Source organism: Schistocerca nitens, chromosome 1 (assembly GCF_023898315.1).
Source record: "Schistocerca nitens isolate TAMUIC-IGC-003100 chromosome 1, iqSchNite1.1, whole genome shotgun sequence".
Lineage (NCBI taxonomy): Eukaryota > Metazoa > Arthropoda > Insecta > Orthoptera > Acrididae > Schistocerca > Schistocerca nitens.
In genome coordinates this window covers 527,476,517-527,488,792 of record NC_064614.1, presented here as the reverse complement: position 1 = coordinate 527,488,792, position 12,276 = coordinate 527,476,517, and the positions used below count along the sequence as shown (strand labels likewise).

Genomic DNA, 12,276 nt, shown 5'->3' with positions numbered 1-12,276 from the left:
TCTGAAAAAGTGTGGTGTTCCCATAAAGCTCAAAATTATTTCCAAATTGCTACCTATGTTCACTGAATGTCTTTATGCAAAACTGTAATAGTATTATAGGGGTAACCGTATCATAGTGGAAAAATGTAATGTGTGGGTTAAGTTCATTTTTACTTGACAAGAAGCAAAATATGCTATTCTCATTTATTATTTTATTTCCATGTACCTTGCATATACTTTTCATTCAGTGAGAGACCTCATGAAGTTCTAAGTGAATGGTTTTGTAGGATTCAAAGGACAAGGTAAGTAAAACACGCATATTAGTAGCTTTCTTTATTCTATATATGATACCCTTTACATTGCACTGTCCATGCTGTTGTATATTTTATATGTGGACACGCTTATAATTTCGACTCACAACATTCCCAATAAGTCTTACCAGATGTTACTAAGTACTTGACACAATTGTTAGTCAACATAATGTTTTTTGTAATATGCTAAACAACTATAGAATTGATTTTGAAGTATTCTGTAAGAGCTTGACAAAGTCTGTATCCAGCTGCACTTAATCTTTCTTTGTCATGAAAAGAAATTGCAAGCCTTATACAGTTTCTGAATTTTCCTACAGGTGAAAATATGTTCCCAGGTAAAGCAGAAACTTTGTAATTTTCTTTACACCATGGAAGAAAATCATTTGCGTCTACAGTTTCTGGCAAAACAATCCACACAAAATATCCTCCATCTGGTCTCCTTGCACTGCAACCATCTGGAAGATTTTTGGACAACACCTCGCACAATGAAAACATGCGATCCTGTAAAATAATTCCACCATTTATTAATCCAGTTTTGAAATTTGTGCATCCTCGCAAAATAAACTTAATAGAGTATTTACAATATTGTAGTATAAAAGTAACTCAACATACATATGGATGCAACATGCAATAGGATTTTATATCTTCCTCATTGGAAATGCTACTCTTAACTCACCTAGCGTTAGTAAAAAGGGGAAGACATAATATGGAAGGTGGAAGCAAATATTCAAAATCCCTTGTGAACGAAGTGAGAAAAACTATATTGGTTTGCGTACTGCTCATCATCAAATTTTTAAACTATAAAATAAATGTACCACTTTTCTGGCTTTGTAATTATCTTCAGAGTAATTGCTTACTCTAAAAAAGAAAGATCACAATGACTGAATATACAGACAAAACTAAATTCCATGAACCAATTTTCTGTCCGGTTTTTCCATCAACAAATATTATGATGTCTGTTGCACTTTATTAAGTACAATCAAATCATTAATTTCATTTCTTTCATACTACAACTCATTACGCCACTAAGACCCATATTTTTTCTAATTAACATGACAGCCAATAACCATGTTAATACATCATCACAATAAATTTAATTGATTATAATATAAATCAGCAGCAGTTAAATGCAACTGGTGCCATAAAGCACTGTGTGACATGTAACACTATAACAATTACAATTTCACTAGCGAGTATGTAATGATAAAAAGCAGTAAGAATAAATGTAACATGTATGCAGTAAGGAAAAGCAATGAAAACACATGACTGCAGGTGCCACTAAAATTCAAAAGTTAAATATCTTCATCCTCTGTGATGTTAGTCTCGCACCTTAGAGCATTTGTATTTTCCTATTTTACTTCCTCCCATGTAATTTTCCTCATTATAGTGCATTTGAAACTTGTTGCAACTTTTGAAGTTTGGCTCACTGGAGGAGACATGATGCTGTTGATCAGGTAATACCAATGGTAATCCAGCTTTCCCTACTGTGCCACTGGCATTTCAGTTGGTAGAACATCCCTGCTGCCAAGCAGTGGGTAAATAGTATCACATGGTGTCACACATTAAACACATCTATGTCTGTCACACTCATTCTGAAGTGGTATTCTTTTGGCATTTAAGTGTTCTGCAGTTTTTCAGATATTGTGAACCACTGTTTTGTGTTAGCTGTACTTTATTTAACAACAAAACTACAGCATACCTGAACACAAGATTTGCAATAAATAGGTTGTCTAAGAACACATTCACCGGCTGTGAGGATATAGTGTATAGGAGGCGGAATTATGGTCTGTGGACAAGACTGCAAATGTGTGTACTCTTGTGTAGTCATTGAACTTGGTTGTGGTCTGACTTCATATGTTACAAGAGTGGTGGACAGAACAGCTGCTATGCTTAACGTTCACTGACCTATGTTGCTGAATATTAGGAAAGAGACATGAATGCTGAAATGACACCAGCACATTCTTTATCTGAAACTCCGGGCATGAAAAGAAGTTATGAAAGACAGGTAACCAAGATGAACGCATTCCAGCATGATGCAATGCACAGATATGTAGATGCTTATTATCAGCAAATGGAATATCCAACTTAAAATTAACTTTTTTCAGCCTCAAAGAAGTGGAGCTGTTCCAATGGGAGTAGGTTGTCACTTTGAAATTGTCTCCATGAGCTTGGTTTCTGGCATGAAAAGTTTTTATCTCTGACATTTATCACCAAGAGCCTGGGGAGGCTGATATCTGTGGGCTTGGGCTGTGAGGAGCATTTCGTTTGATGACATTGCGTGGCTGGAGGAGATGTGTGTTAATGTGTGTCGCACATTGACAATGGGGTGGACTGCACAGCACAAGGAATGATGAAAGCACTGTTGGGAATGGGTGGTAGGATAATCATCCGTCATGTTGCCTGTACTTGAGGCTTCATTCCAAACTCTTTATTGCAGTTTCAGTCCAGGAAACGAGGTGAATATCATGAGGAAATGAATGCCAAAGTTTTTATGGAGTGGTTTCCTAATGTTCTGCTGCAAAAAATTCCTCTGAATTCAACAACAGTAATAGACAATGTGCCATACCACTCTGTTGTGATAGATAAAGCTCTGACAATGCAGTTGAAGACAGCAGATATTTTGCTCTGGGCATAAAGAAATGTTCCATTGGATAAATTTGAACCTGGCACGAATAAGGTGGGGATAATGGAACTCTTAGCGCTGTAAAAGCAAAAAACTCCATACTTCTGGTTTGACAAACTGGCTAAACACTAAAGGACATCAGGCTTACTCAATAAGCTCATTTAATTCTGCTTGAGAATGTATGGACCCAGGTGAAACATAATGTGGCAAAAAACCAGACGTAGTTTACACTCAGTGAGGATGAACTGCTTACAAAAGAAGCCATTGCAAATGTTAGCCACAGGACTGGTCTCGAGCTGTCGGCCATACCAAGAAGGTAGCTGAGGAGACATGGATTCGTGAAGGACTGCTGGACGAACAGATTGAAGAGAATGTCATTTCAGTCAGCTGAAGAACCAGTTCCAGGCCTGAGAAAGAGGACAGTGATGATTCTTCCTTTGGGGATGCTCCACTTACACTGTACATGTACATATCAAAGAGTCATTGATCTAACTGCCCCGTTCAGTATTATCATTTATTTACTGCCAAAGAATGTTTGTGTGGTGGCCAGCTAACAACCATGAACTAAAGTGGGTGTGGCACTATTGCCACCTATTTGTGCACTTGGCACATGCCGGCAACTTCCCTCCACTCACTCTGTACCAAACTGTCAAAAGTCGCAACTTATTTTAAATTCACTCACATAAATTTCAATAAAATTGTAATTACATTATGTAATTTATGTACTTAAGTGTTTGCAGTCAGTTCTAATTTTGAGTTCTAAAAGTGTCTGTGGTGGTATGTTTTTACTCCCTCACTTATGGAGCAATTATATTTCCACGTTGAAGTTATTATGGTATGCAATACACATTTCTATAAGAGCGGCTTTACATGCAAGTTTCGGATAGGTTGTTCTCATTAGGATTTTAAAAATACTGCCTTTGTTACTTGGATTTTTCTATATTTTTTCAAACTGTTATACTAACTATTCTATCTGCTATTGTACTTATATTGCAACTGCATGACTTTACCCATGCAATTTTGTTTAGTTTGGAAACTCTTGCTAGAGGTGCACAGGGAAGTAAAGTGGCCAGTCTTGTGGTGGCTTTCTATCAAGCTGGCAGTGCGTTGGGCACATTCTGAGTGTGTTGCAATTTGTTATTTGTTTGACAATGGGCTTTATGATATAATTTTGATTAGGAATTAGAGCACATTATCATGTCTTAAAGTTTAAATATGAAAAAGGTTGGTCAACAACCAAACCCTGTTACGTAACTGCTTCTTTATATTGTGATCGAGATGATTTTGGATTTCATGTCTCTGTATTAGCTTGCAAATGAAATGCAGTCTCAGGCAAATGTAAATGTTTGTAATCTTCTGAAAATTGGACAGATATTTTCTAAAGAAGACATTAAAATTACCTTTAATAAAAGTTCTGCGCATCACTGTCACATGTCCAAAAATTAACATTTCCAATACTTCCCTATTAGCACAAGCAGTTGCAGCTACAAGTGAACAGTTACTTGAACATGCAAATATGACAGTTGTATAATATTAAATATTTGCTTAAGACAGATGCTTCACATATAACGCCAACATTTCGTAATGTCTCGACCAAGTATCAACTTAATCTTGTCATACAAGATATTCAATAGTGTGTGGCTAAAAGTTTTGAAACTATTTACAATCTGTACACACAGTGTAGTAGGATGAAAGAGAAATAAGTTCTAAGATAGGGTAATCAACTTCACTCAAATCTCATTGACTAACGCTGTTAAGTAAAGAGTTTTAGTATAACGTGTATCCCAATTCTGGAGGGTATAATGTACCGGTAATTTCAAATATTGCAACAAGTACTATATTGGCCGAACAGGACGCCCATCTGAGAGCTGTTTTAGGGAGCACATGTGTTTGCAGAAGAAACCAGTGTTTGTGAGGCACATGTCTATGGGAATGCACTCTGTTTAGGACACCAGGCATAATATGGAAATTTTGCACATTGCACTGAAAAGGAGGTTGCTCAATTAAAAAAAAAATAACAATAATAAAATAAAAATCGACTGTACCCGAGTGAAAAATAGGAGTTCAGAGTTTTTATTTTAATATCTTTGATGATTTGTTCTTGTCAATGAATGTTTTTGTCTTCCATTCACTTAGATAAACCATAGCTATGCTTTATTGATGTCTAGCAACTCTTGTCAACTGATGATAAATCTAAAAGGATATTTATCTATGCTCATTGAGTCCTGTACTTGTAATTTACAACTAAGAAAGTGTTCTGGTAGCACATCAATTTAGCGTTGCATCTATAGATGTAGATGAGCCTTAACATTATGAGCAATTCCCACCATAAGATTGAATGCCAGCTGATGGTGTTACAGGCACATGATACAGTAAGGAAATGGGGATCATTCTAGCAATGATAGGGGTGGCAAATGGGGAAATGCACTGACATTAGCAGCTCTGACAAAAGGTAGATTATTACAGCTCCATACAAGAAATGTGCAACTTGGAAATAGCAGACCTCATTGACTGCTTCCATGCTACTTGCGTGCATCTATGAAAAATGGTTGAAGTATGGTGAAACCACAAATAGGCGACAAGGTTTTAAATATCCACATCTCGTCACAGAATGTGGAGGACAAAGGTATGCATGCTTTGTAAAGCAGAATAGGTGGAGATACTGGTGGATCTGACAGGATGCAACCCTGGAGCAGGTATAAGTATTTTGGATCACACCGTTCAACAATTATGACTGAAAATGCAGCTTTGCAGCAGATGGCTCCTGCATGTTCCCACGATGACCTAACAGCATTGTCAATTGTGACTGTAGTGAGCATGTGATCATCAAGGTTGGGACAGTTGATAAATTGAAATGTGTCACCTGTTTGGATAAACCTTACTTCTTGTTAAACCAGGTCGACGGTCATGTCTGGGTATACTGTTGCTCGAAACATGCACTACATCATGGATGCCAGTTGATGGGGGACAGTATTATGCTAGGGGGACATTCACTTGGGTTTCCATGGGATGTGTGGTAGTAATCAAATGTGCAACAACAGCTGTGGATTACATGAATATTACAAAGTGTACAACTTTGCTTCCGCCGTTTGTCGATAGGTGGCGACAACGGTCAGTAGCGGTCGAAAGAAACAGATCGCAGATGTCAGGCATTTAGCTTGGACCTCTGTCAACATAACCTCATTCAAATATTAGTTGATTTGTGTCTGCATCATTAATTGAAAATGTCAGTTTACGAGCCTAATTCTCATCATTTGTGGGAGGTGTTACTGTTTTGTTGCAATATGAAGAAAACAATGGCCAAGTCTCATCAAATGCTCTCAAGTATGTATGGTAAGGGCGCTATTAGTGAAAGAATGTGTTGTGAGTGGTTTCAACACTTCAAGAATGGTGATTTTAACGTCATAGACCAGCATAGTGGTGGAAGAGAAAATGTTTTTGAAGTTGCAAAATTGGAGACATTGCTGGGTGAAGACTCGCGTCAAACTCAAGAAGAATGGGCACGATTAGTGGAAGTGACACAGTAAGCCATTTCAAAATGTCTCAAGGCTATGGGCATGATTCCAAAAGAAGGAACTTGGATCCTGAGTGAACTGAAACCAAGAGACGTTGAACGGTGTTTGTTTTTTTGTGAACAGTTGCTTCAGAGGCAAAAATTGAAGGGATTTATGCATCGTATTGTGATGGAGGATGAAAAATGAGTTCATTACAATAATCCTAAATGCAAAAAATCATGGGGATATCCCGGCCATGCTTCCACATTGACAGCCAAACCGAATATTCATGGCTCCAAGATCATGCTCCGCATTAGGCGGGTCCAGCTCGGCGTCATGTATTATGAGGTGTGAAAACAAGGTGAAACAATCACAGGTGTTCGTTATTGTCCACAATTAATGTGTTTCAGCAGAGCATTAAAAGACAAATGGCCACAATACAGTGAGAGGCACGATAAAGTGATTTTGCAGCACAACAACGCTCGACCCCACGTTGCAAAAGAGGTCAAAACGTACTTGGAAACGTTAAAATGGGAAGTCCTACCCCTCCCACCGTATTCTACAGACATTGCTCCCTCTGACTATTATCCTGTTTAGATCAGTGGCACATGGCCTGGCTGACCAACACTTCCAATCTCATGAAGAAGTCACAAATTGTACTGATTCATGGATCGCTTCAAAAGATGAACAATTTTTTTCGATGCGGGATTTGTACACAGCTCGAAAGATGGAAGAAAGTAGTGGCCAGCGATGGAAAATACTTTGTATGATACATGTATAACCAATCTGTTTTATTAAAGCCCCAAATGTTGGGGAAAAAACGGCAGAAGCAAAGTTGTACACCTTGTATTTTGAACCACCTGTATGTACCCCTTCATGCTTGATGTCTGCCCCAACTGCAATGGCATCTTCCAACAGATTTTTGTGTTATAGCGCTACAGTGGTTTAAGTAGTACGATTGTGAATTCTTGTTGATGTCTTGGACACTAAATTCACCTAATATGAACCAGACAGAACACATCTGGCACAATTTAGGCACCAACTCCAAGCCCAGAAACCACTGACTCATAATTTACAGAAATTGTGTGACCAGTGCATAGACACCAATGCAACATACCTCCAGAAACCTACCAACACTTGCTAAGTTCATTCTCTGTATAATCCATGCCATGTTGGACTCAAAAGGTGGATCAACACTACAAATCAGGTGATAATGTTTTGATTCACCTGTATCTATATATTCCACAAGCCACCAAATGGGTGTGGTGGAGACTACCTTGTACCACAACTAGTCATTTCCTGTCCTGTTCCACTCACAAATAAAGCGAGGGAAAAATTACTGTCTATATGCATCTGTACAAGCCTCAATTTCTCACATCTTATCTTTGTGATCCTTACATGAATGTTGGTGGCAGTAGAATTGTTCTGCAGTCAGCTTCAAATGTCAGTTCTCTAAATTTTCTCAACACAGTCCCTGGAAAAAAAACATTGCCTTCCCTCTGGGGATTCTCTTTTGAGTTCCCAAAGCATCTCTGTAATACTTGCATGTTGATCGAACCTACCAACAAAAAATCCAGCAGCCCACCTCTGAATTGCCTCAATGTCTTTCATTAATCTGACCTGGTGTATACTTTAGCTGTATTCAAAAACGGGTCACACTAGTGTTCTATATGTGGTCTCCTTCACAAATGAATTACACTTTCCTAAAATTCTCCCAATAAACTGAACTCTACCATTCGCCTTACCTACTACAACCCTTACATGCTTATTCCATTTCATATACCTTTGTGACATTACGCTTAGTTATTTAATCAACATGAGTGTGTCAAGCAGCACATTACTAATACTGTGTTTGAACTTTACAGGTTTGTTTATTCCACTCATCTGCATTAACTCACATTTTTCTACATTTAGAACTACCTGTCATTCATCACATCAATTAGATATTTTGTCTATGTCATCTTGCCTTCTCCTGAAGTCAATCAATGATGACACCCTCTCACACATCACAATATCATCAGCAAACAGCCCCGCACTGCTGCTCATCCTGTCCATCAGGTAATTCATTATATCGAGAATATCAGCAGTCCTATCACACCTCCTTGGGCTCTCCTGACAATACCCTTGTACCTGACAAACACTCACAATTGAGGACAACATAATGGGTTCTATTACTTAAATTTTTGAACCACTCATAAATCTGGGAACCTACACTGTATGCTCATATCTTTGTTAACAGTCTGCTGTGGGGCACTGTGTCAAGCACTTGTCAGAAATCTATACAGAATCTGCCTGTTGCCCTTCACCCATAGTTCGCAGTATGTCATGTGAGAAAATGGCAAGCCAAGTTACGCCTTTTCGGTTTCAGGGAAATTTAATATATTCAAACTGAGAATATGCTCAAGAATTCTGCAACAAACTGACATTAAGGATATTTTTCTGTAGCTTTGCAAGTCTCTCTCTTAGCCTTGTGCACTTTTTTTTCAGTCACTTGGGAATTTGTGCTGGGCAAGAGACTCTTAATAAATAGAAGTGGGGGGGGGGGGGGGGGGGGGGAGGGAACATTGGAGTACTCTTTGGAAATGCAAATTGGGATTCCATCTGAACCTGATGACTTATTTGTTTTCAACTCTTGCAGTTGCTTTTCTATGCCAGGACAGGAATGCCTATTACCATGTCCTCATAAGGGATTCTGTGATAGTCTAACAACAGTATGTCTGTATGATCCTCCTACATGAACAACTTCTTACATATGAAATTTGGTGTTGGAAAACTCATTCCAGTATGAAATGGAGCTGCTTTTACATTTGCAGGAGACCTGTAACATCGATATCTGAAAAAACAGTAGAATTTGCAGTCTTATACTGTCATTGAAACAACTTTGTGGTTGCGTTTAACTGAACTGAGCAGTGGGGGCTGCGCATGTGCCAATCACAGTCATCTCTTGGGTTCCACATTTCATTGTGTTGCCTGTTCTGAACAGCAACAGGCAGTAGATACATGCTCCAAGGTGCAAGAGTGGGCCAAAAAGGCAGGCTGCAAGGAGTTCTTGTGTTTTATGGTTTGTGCACAACTGTTGACTACATGGATAGGTGTCACAATGTGTACAAGCCAGAAACCCCACTCTCCACCAAATACATTTGTTAACTGCAAAGTTATTTTAATTGAAGTGCAAACACTTTTCAGTTTATTAGAACATGTGCCTGTTTCCAGCTTTACAACCATCATCAGATCTTACAAAAGCAATGACATGGAGGAAACACAGTCATTAACTAAACTCAGTCAGTTAAATCTGTTCAAATAAATTACTATGTAACTAAGCCTGAATTATACAGTTTACTCATTTCGATATATACCTTCGTTATACTGACACAATTTACAATTTTTTTAGAAAAGGATTACCACTCTGGTGTCATTTTTGACTGTGATGGTGTCCTTGCTAAGGTGTCACGCATAATGCACACAAAGAATTTTCAGTACATCAACAGTAAGAAAACATAAAATAATTAAGTTCTGGTAAATAGTGCAAAGTAATTTTAAGGGTAAAACACTGCTATCACTTTGCTGTCCAACGGAATTTTGTTGAATATTATATGCTAGGAAAAAAAGCACACTTGACCTTTTCGGGGTTATGTGCGATGTGTGTTCCAGGTCTGTGTCAATTTAATGAAGTATGTGGAAGTGCATTGCTCTATTTCTGGTCTCAATAATGGTTTGGCATTTGCCAACATGCAACAAGTGTTGCGCAGTAGTACATGTCAGAGTGAGCCGCTGTGGGACAAGTCTTTCATGCTGGAGTGTTTATTGTGTAGTATGATATGTATTGCATGCATGGTTGTGTGTACAGCAGTGGCACACAGTCATTAAAGAAATTAATAACTGTCACAATGATGCTTTGTAGAACAAATAAAATACCCAGTCTCTGTTCTGTATATGTTACTTACAGAGTTAACATGTGACAGACACAGAGCTTCCTGAATCTGGCAGTATAGCCTCCTACCAACAAAGGTTATGAGTTCACTCCCTATGCACCCCACACATTAAAAAAATGAGGGGGTGGAGGGCAGGGGGAACAAGCGACAGGAAAGGGTAATAGGGCAACAGCTTAAAAGCTTTATATTACTAATATGAGAACAACTGAAAATCCAGGATGGACTGTAACAATATTATCTCCCTTGCCCTCCGTCTAACCTCCCAACTGCACCTAGCTGGCCTATTCTCTCTCCGTCTCGTCCCTGCACATTCCCCAGCAACACTTCACCATCCTCACCCCTACCCTGCTATCCCCCCCCCCCCCCCCCAGCCTCCTCCTTATGCCCACCCACTTGCCTCTCCCATCATGCATTGCTCCTGCTGCTTGCAGTCTGGCTTCAGCTGCCAGAGACTGTGGTCATGTGTGTGCAAGTTGCATTTGTGTGAGAGCATGTGCAAGTCAAGTGTGTGTGTGTGTGTGTGTGTGTGTGTGTGTGTGTGTGTGTGTGTGTGTGTGTTTTTTTGACAAGAGCCTTGTAGGCCGAAAGCTTATTTTGTGACAGTCTTTTTGTGATGCCTATTTGTGACTCAGCATCTCCGCTATATGGTGAGTAGCAACTGTCCTTTTCATAATATGAGCACAACATTTTTATATAATTTTTATTCAAGAAGTAAATTTTTTATGATCTTATTTGTGATAAATGTTTTCAATAAAAGCAGTGATCATTAACAAATGTTTGGCACGTAGAAATATCATCTGAAAATTTAAAAATACTTTTAGTAATGAGATATTAATGCCTGATGGCTGATGAGAACATACTTACTTGAAATGTCTTTTTCAGTACATTAAGATGACTCTTTAGAGTACCAAGTTTAATAGCACTTGTGATTAATCCCGCCATATACTGATTGACTCCTCCACCACTGACTAACACACCACTTGAAAACAGAAGAGAGGCATGAAATAATAATATTGCAACTAACTAGAGTAAATTCTTACTGAAATTTCACTTTCTTCATTCCCATACAAAAACTTTTTGGGATTATTAAACATCAATGAGTTCTAAGTTATGGTCATAATAACGTAGAGGGTGTTTCACAAAGAATGGCCCGATTTCAAAACTCCATATTTACTGATAAAAACATACTACAAACATGGAATAAATTGCAAAATACTCAGAACATCTTAAAAGTTTTAGCTATGCTATTACAAATGCTTTGTGTGTCTAACAGCAACAGCAGCAGCAGCAGCACAAACATCTGACTGTTCTTCACTTCTTCTATGTCATGAGGTAAAGAGAAGATGAACACACTTTCCTTCACATATCCCCATAAGAAAAAACACATGGGGTCATGTCTGATGACCTTGGAGGCTAAGAAAGCAAGGCAGTGTCTTGAGGTCCCATGCGCAATATCCAGTGTTGGGGCAGCGTGTCAATGAGAAATTGACATACGCTGTTGTGCCAGTACGGTGGAACTCTGTCCTGTTGGAAAACGAAGTTGTTCGAGTCCTCCTGAAGTCATGGAAGAAGCCAATTCTGCAGCATTTTAAGATAGCTCATCCCAGTTACTGTGTTTTCCTCAAAAAAGAAGGGGCCATATCCTTTTTTTCTATGAGAAATGGCACAAAAAAAAATTCCCTTTAGGTGTCTCTTGTTCTCAATAATATCACGAGGGTTCTGGAGTCCACATATACATATGTTACATAGGTTTATTTAACTGTTGACATGAAATGTTGCTTTGTCACTGAAAAGTAACTGTGGTAGAAATGTAACAATATTATCTCCCCTGCCTTCTGTCTAACCTCCCGACTCATCCAGCTGGCCTATCCTCTCACCATCTTGTCCCTGCACATTCCCCAGCTTATAATTGTAGTCCGTATGGACCACAATAACGT

The 12,276-nt window shown here is 38.7% G+C and overlaps 1 protein-coding gene across 1 annotated transcript in view; it reads right to left on the bottom strand.

The window, feature by feature from the left end:
* Positions 1-308: 308 nt before the first annotated feature.
* Positions 309-12,276, bottom strand: part of LOC126253407 (2-aminoadipate transaminase) — a 66,705-nt gene continuing 54,737 nt past the window's right edge. Inside the window, exons 6-7 of the mRNA XM_049954715.1 lie at positions 11,204-11,318; positions 309-791 (exon numbers count right to left, since the gene is read on the bottom strand). Of these exons, the coding sequence (XP_049810672.1) occupies positions 477-791; positions 11,204-11,318 (430 nt within the window). The 3' untranslated portion in view covers positions 309-476. The remainder of the gene's footprint in view (positions 792-11,203; positions 11,319-12,276) is intronic.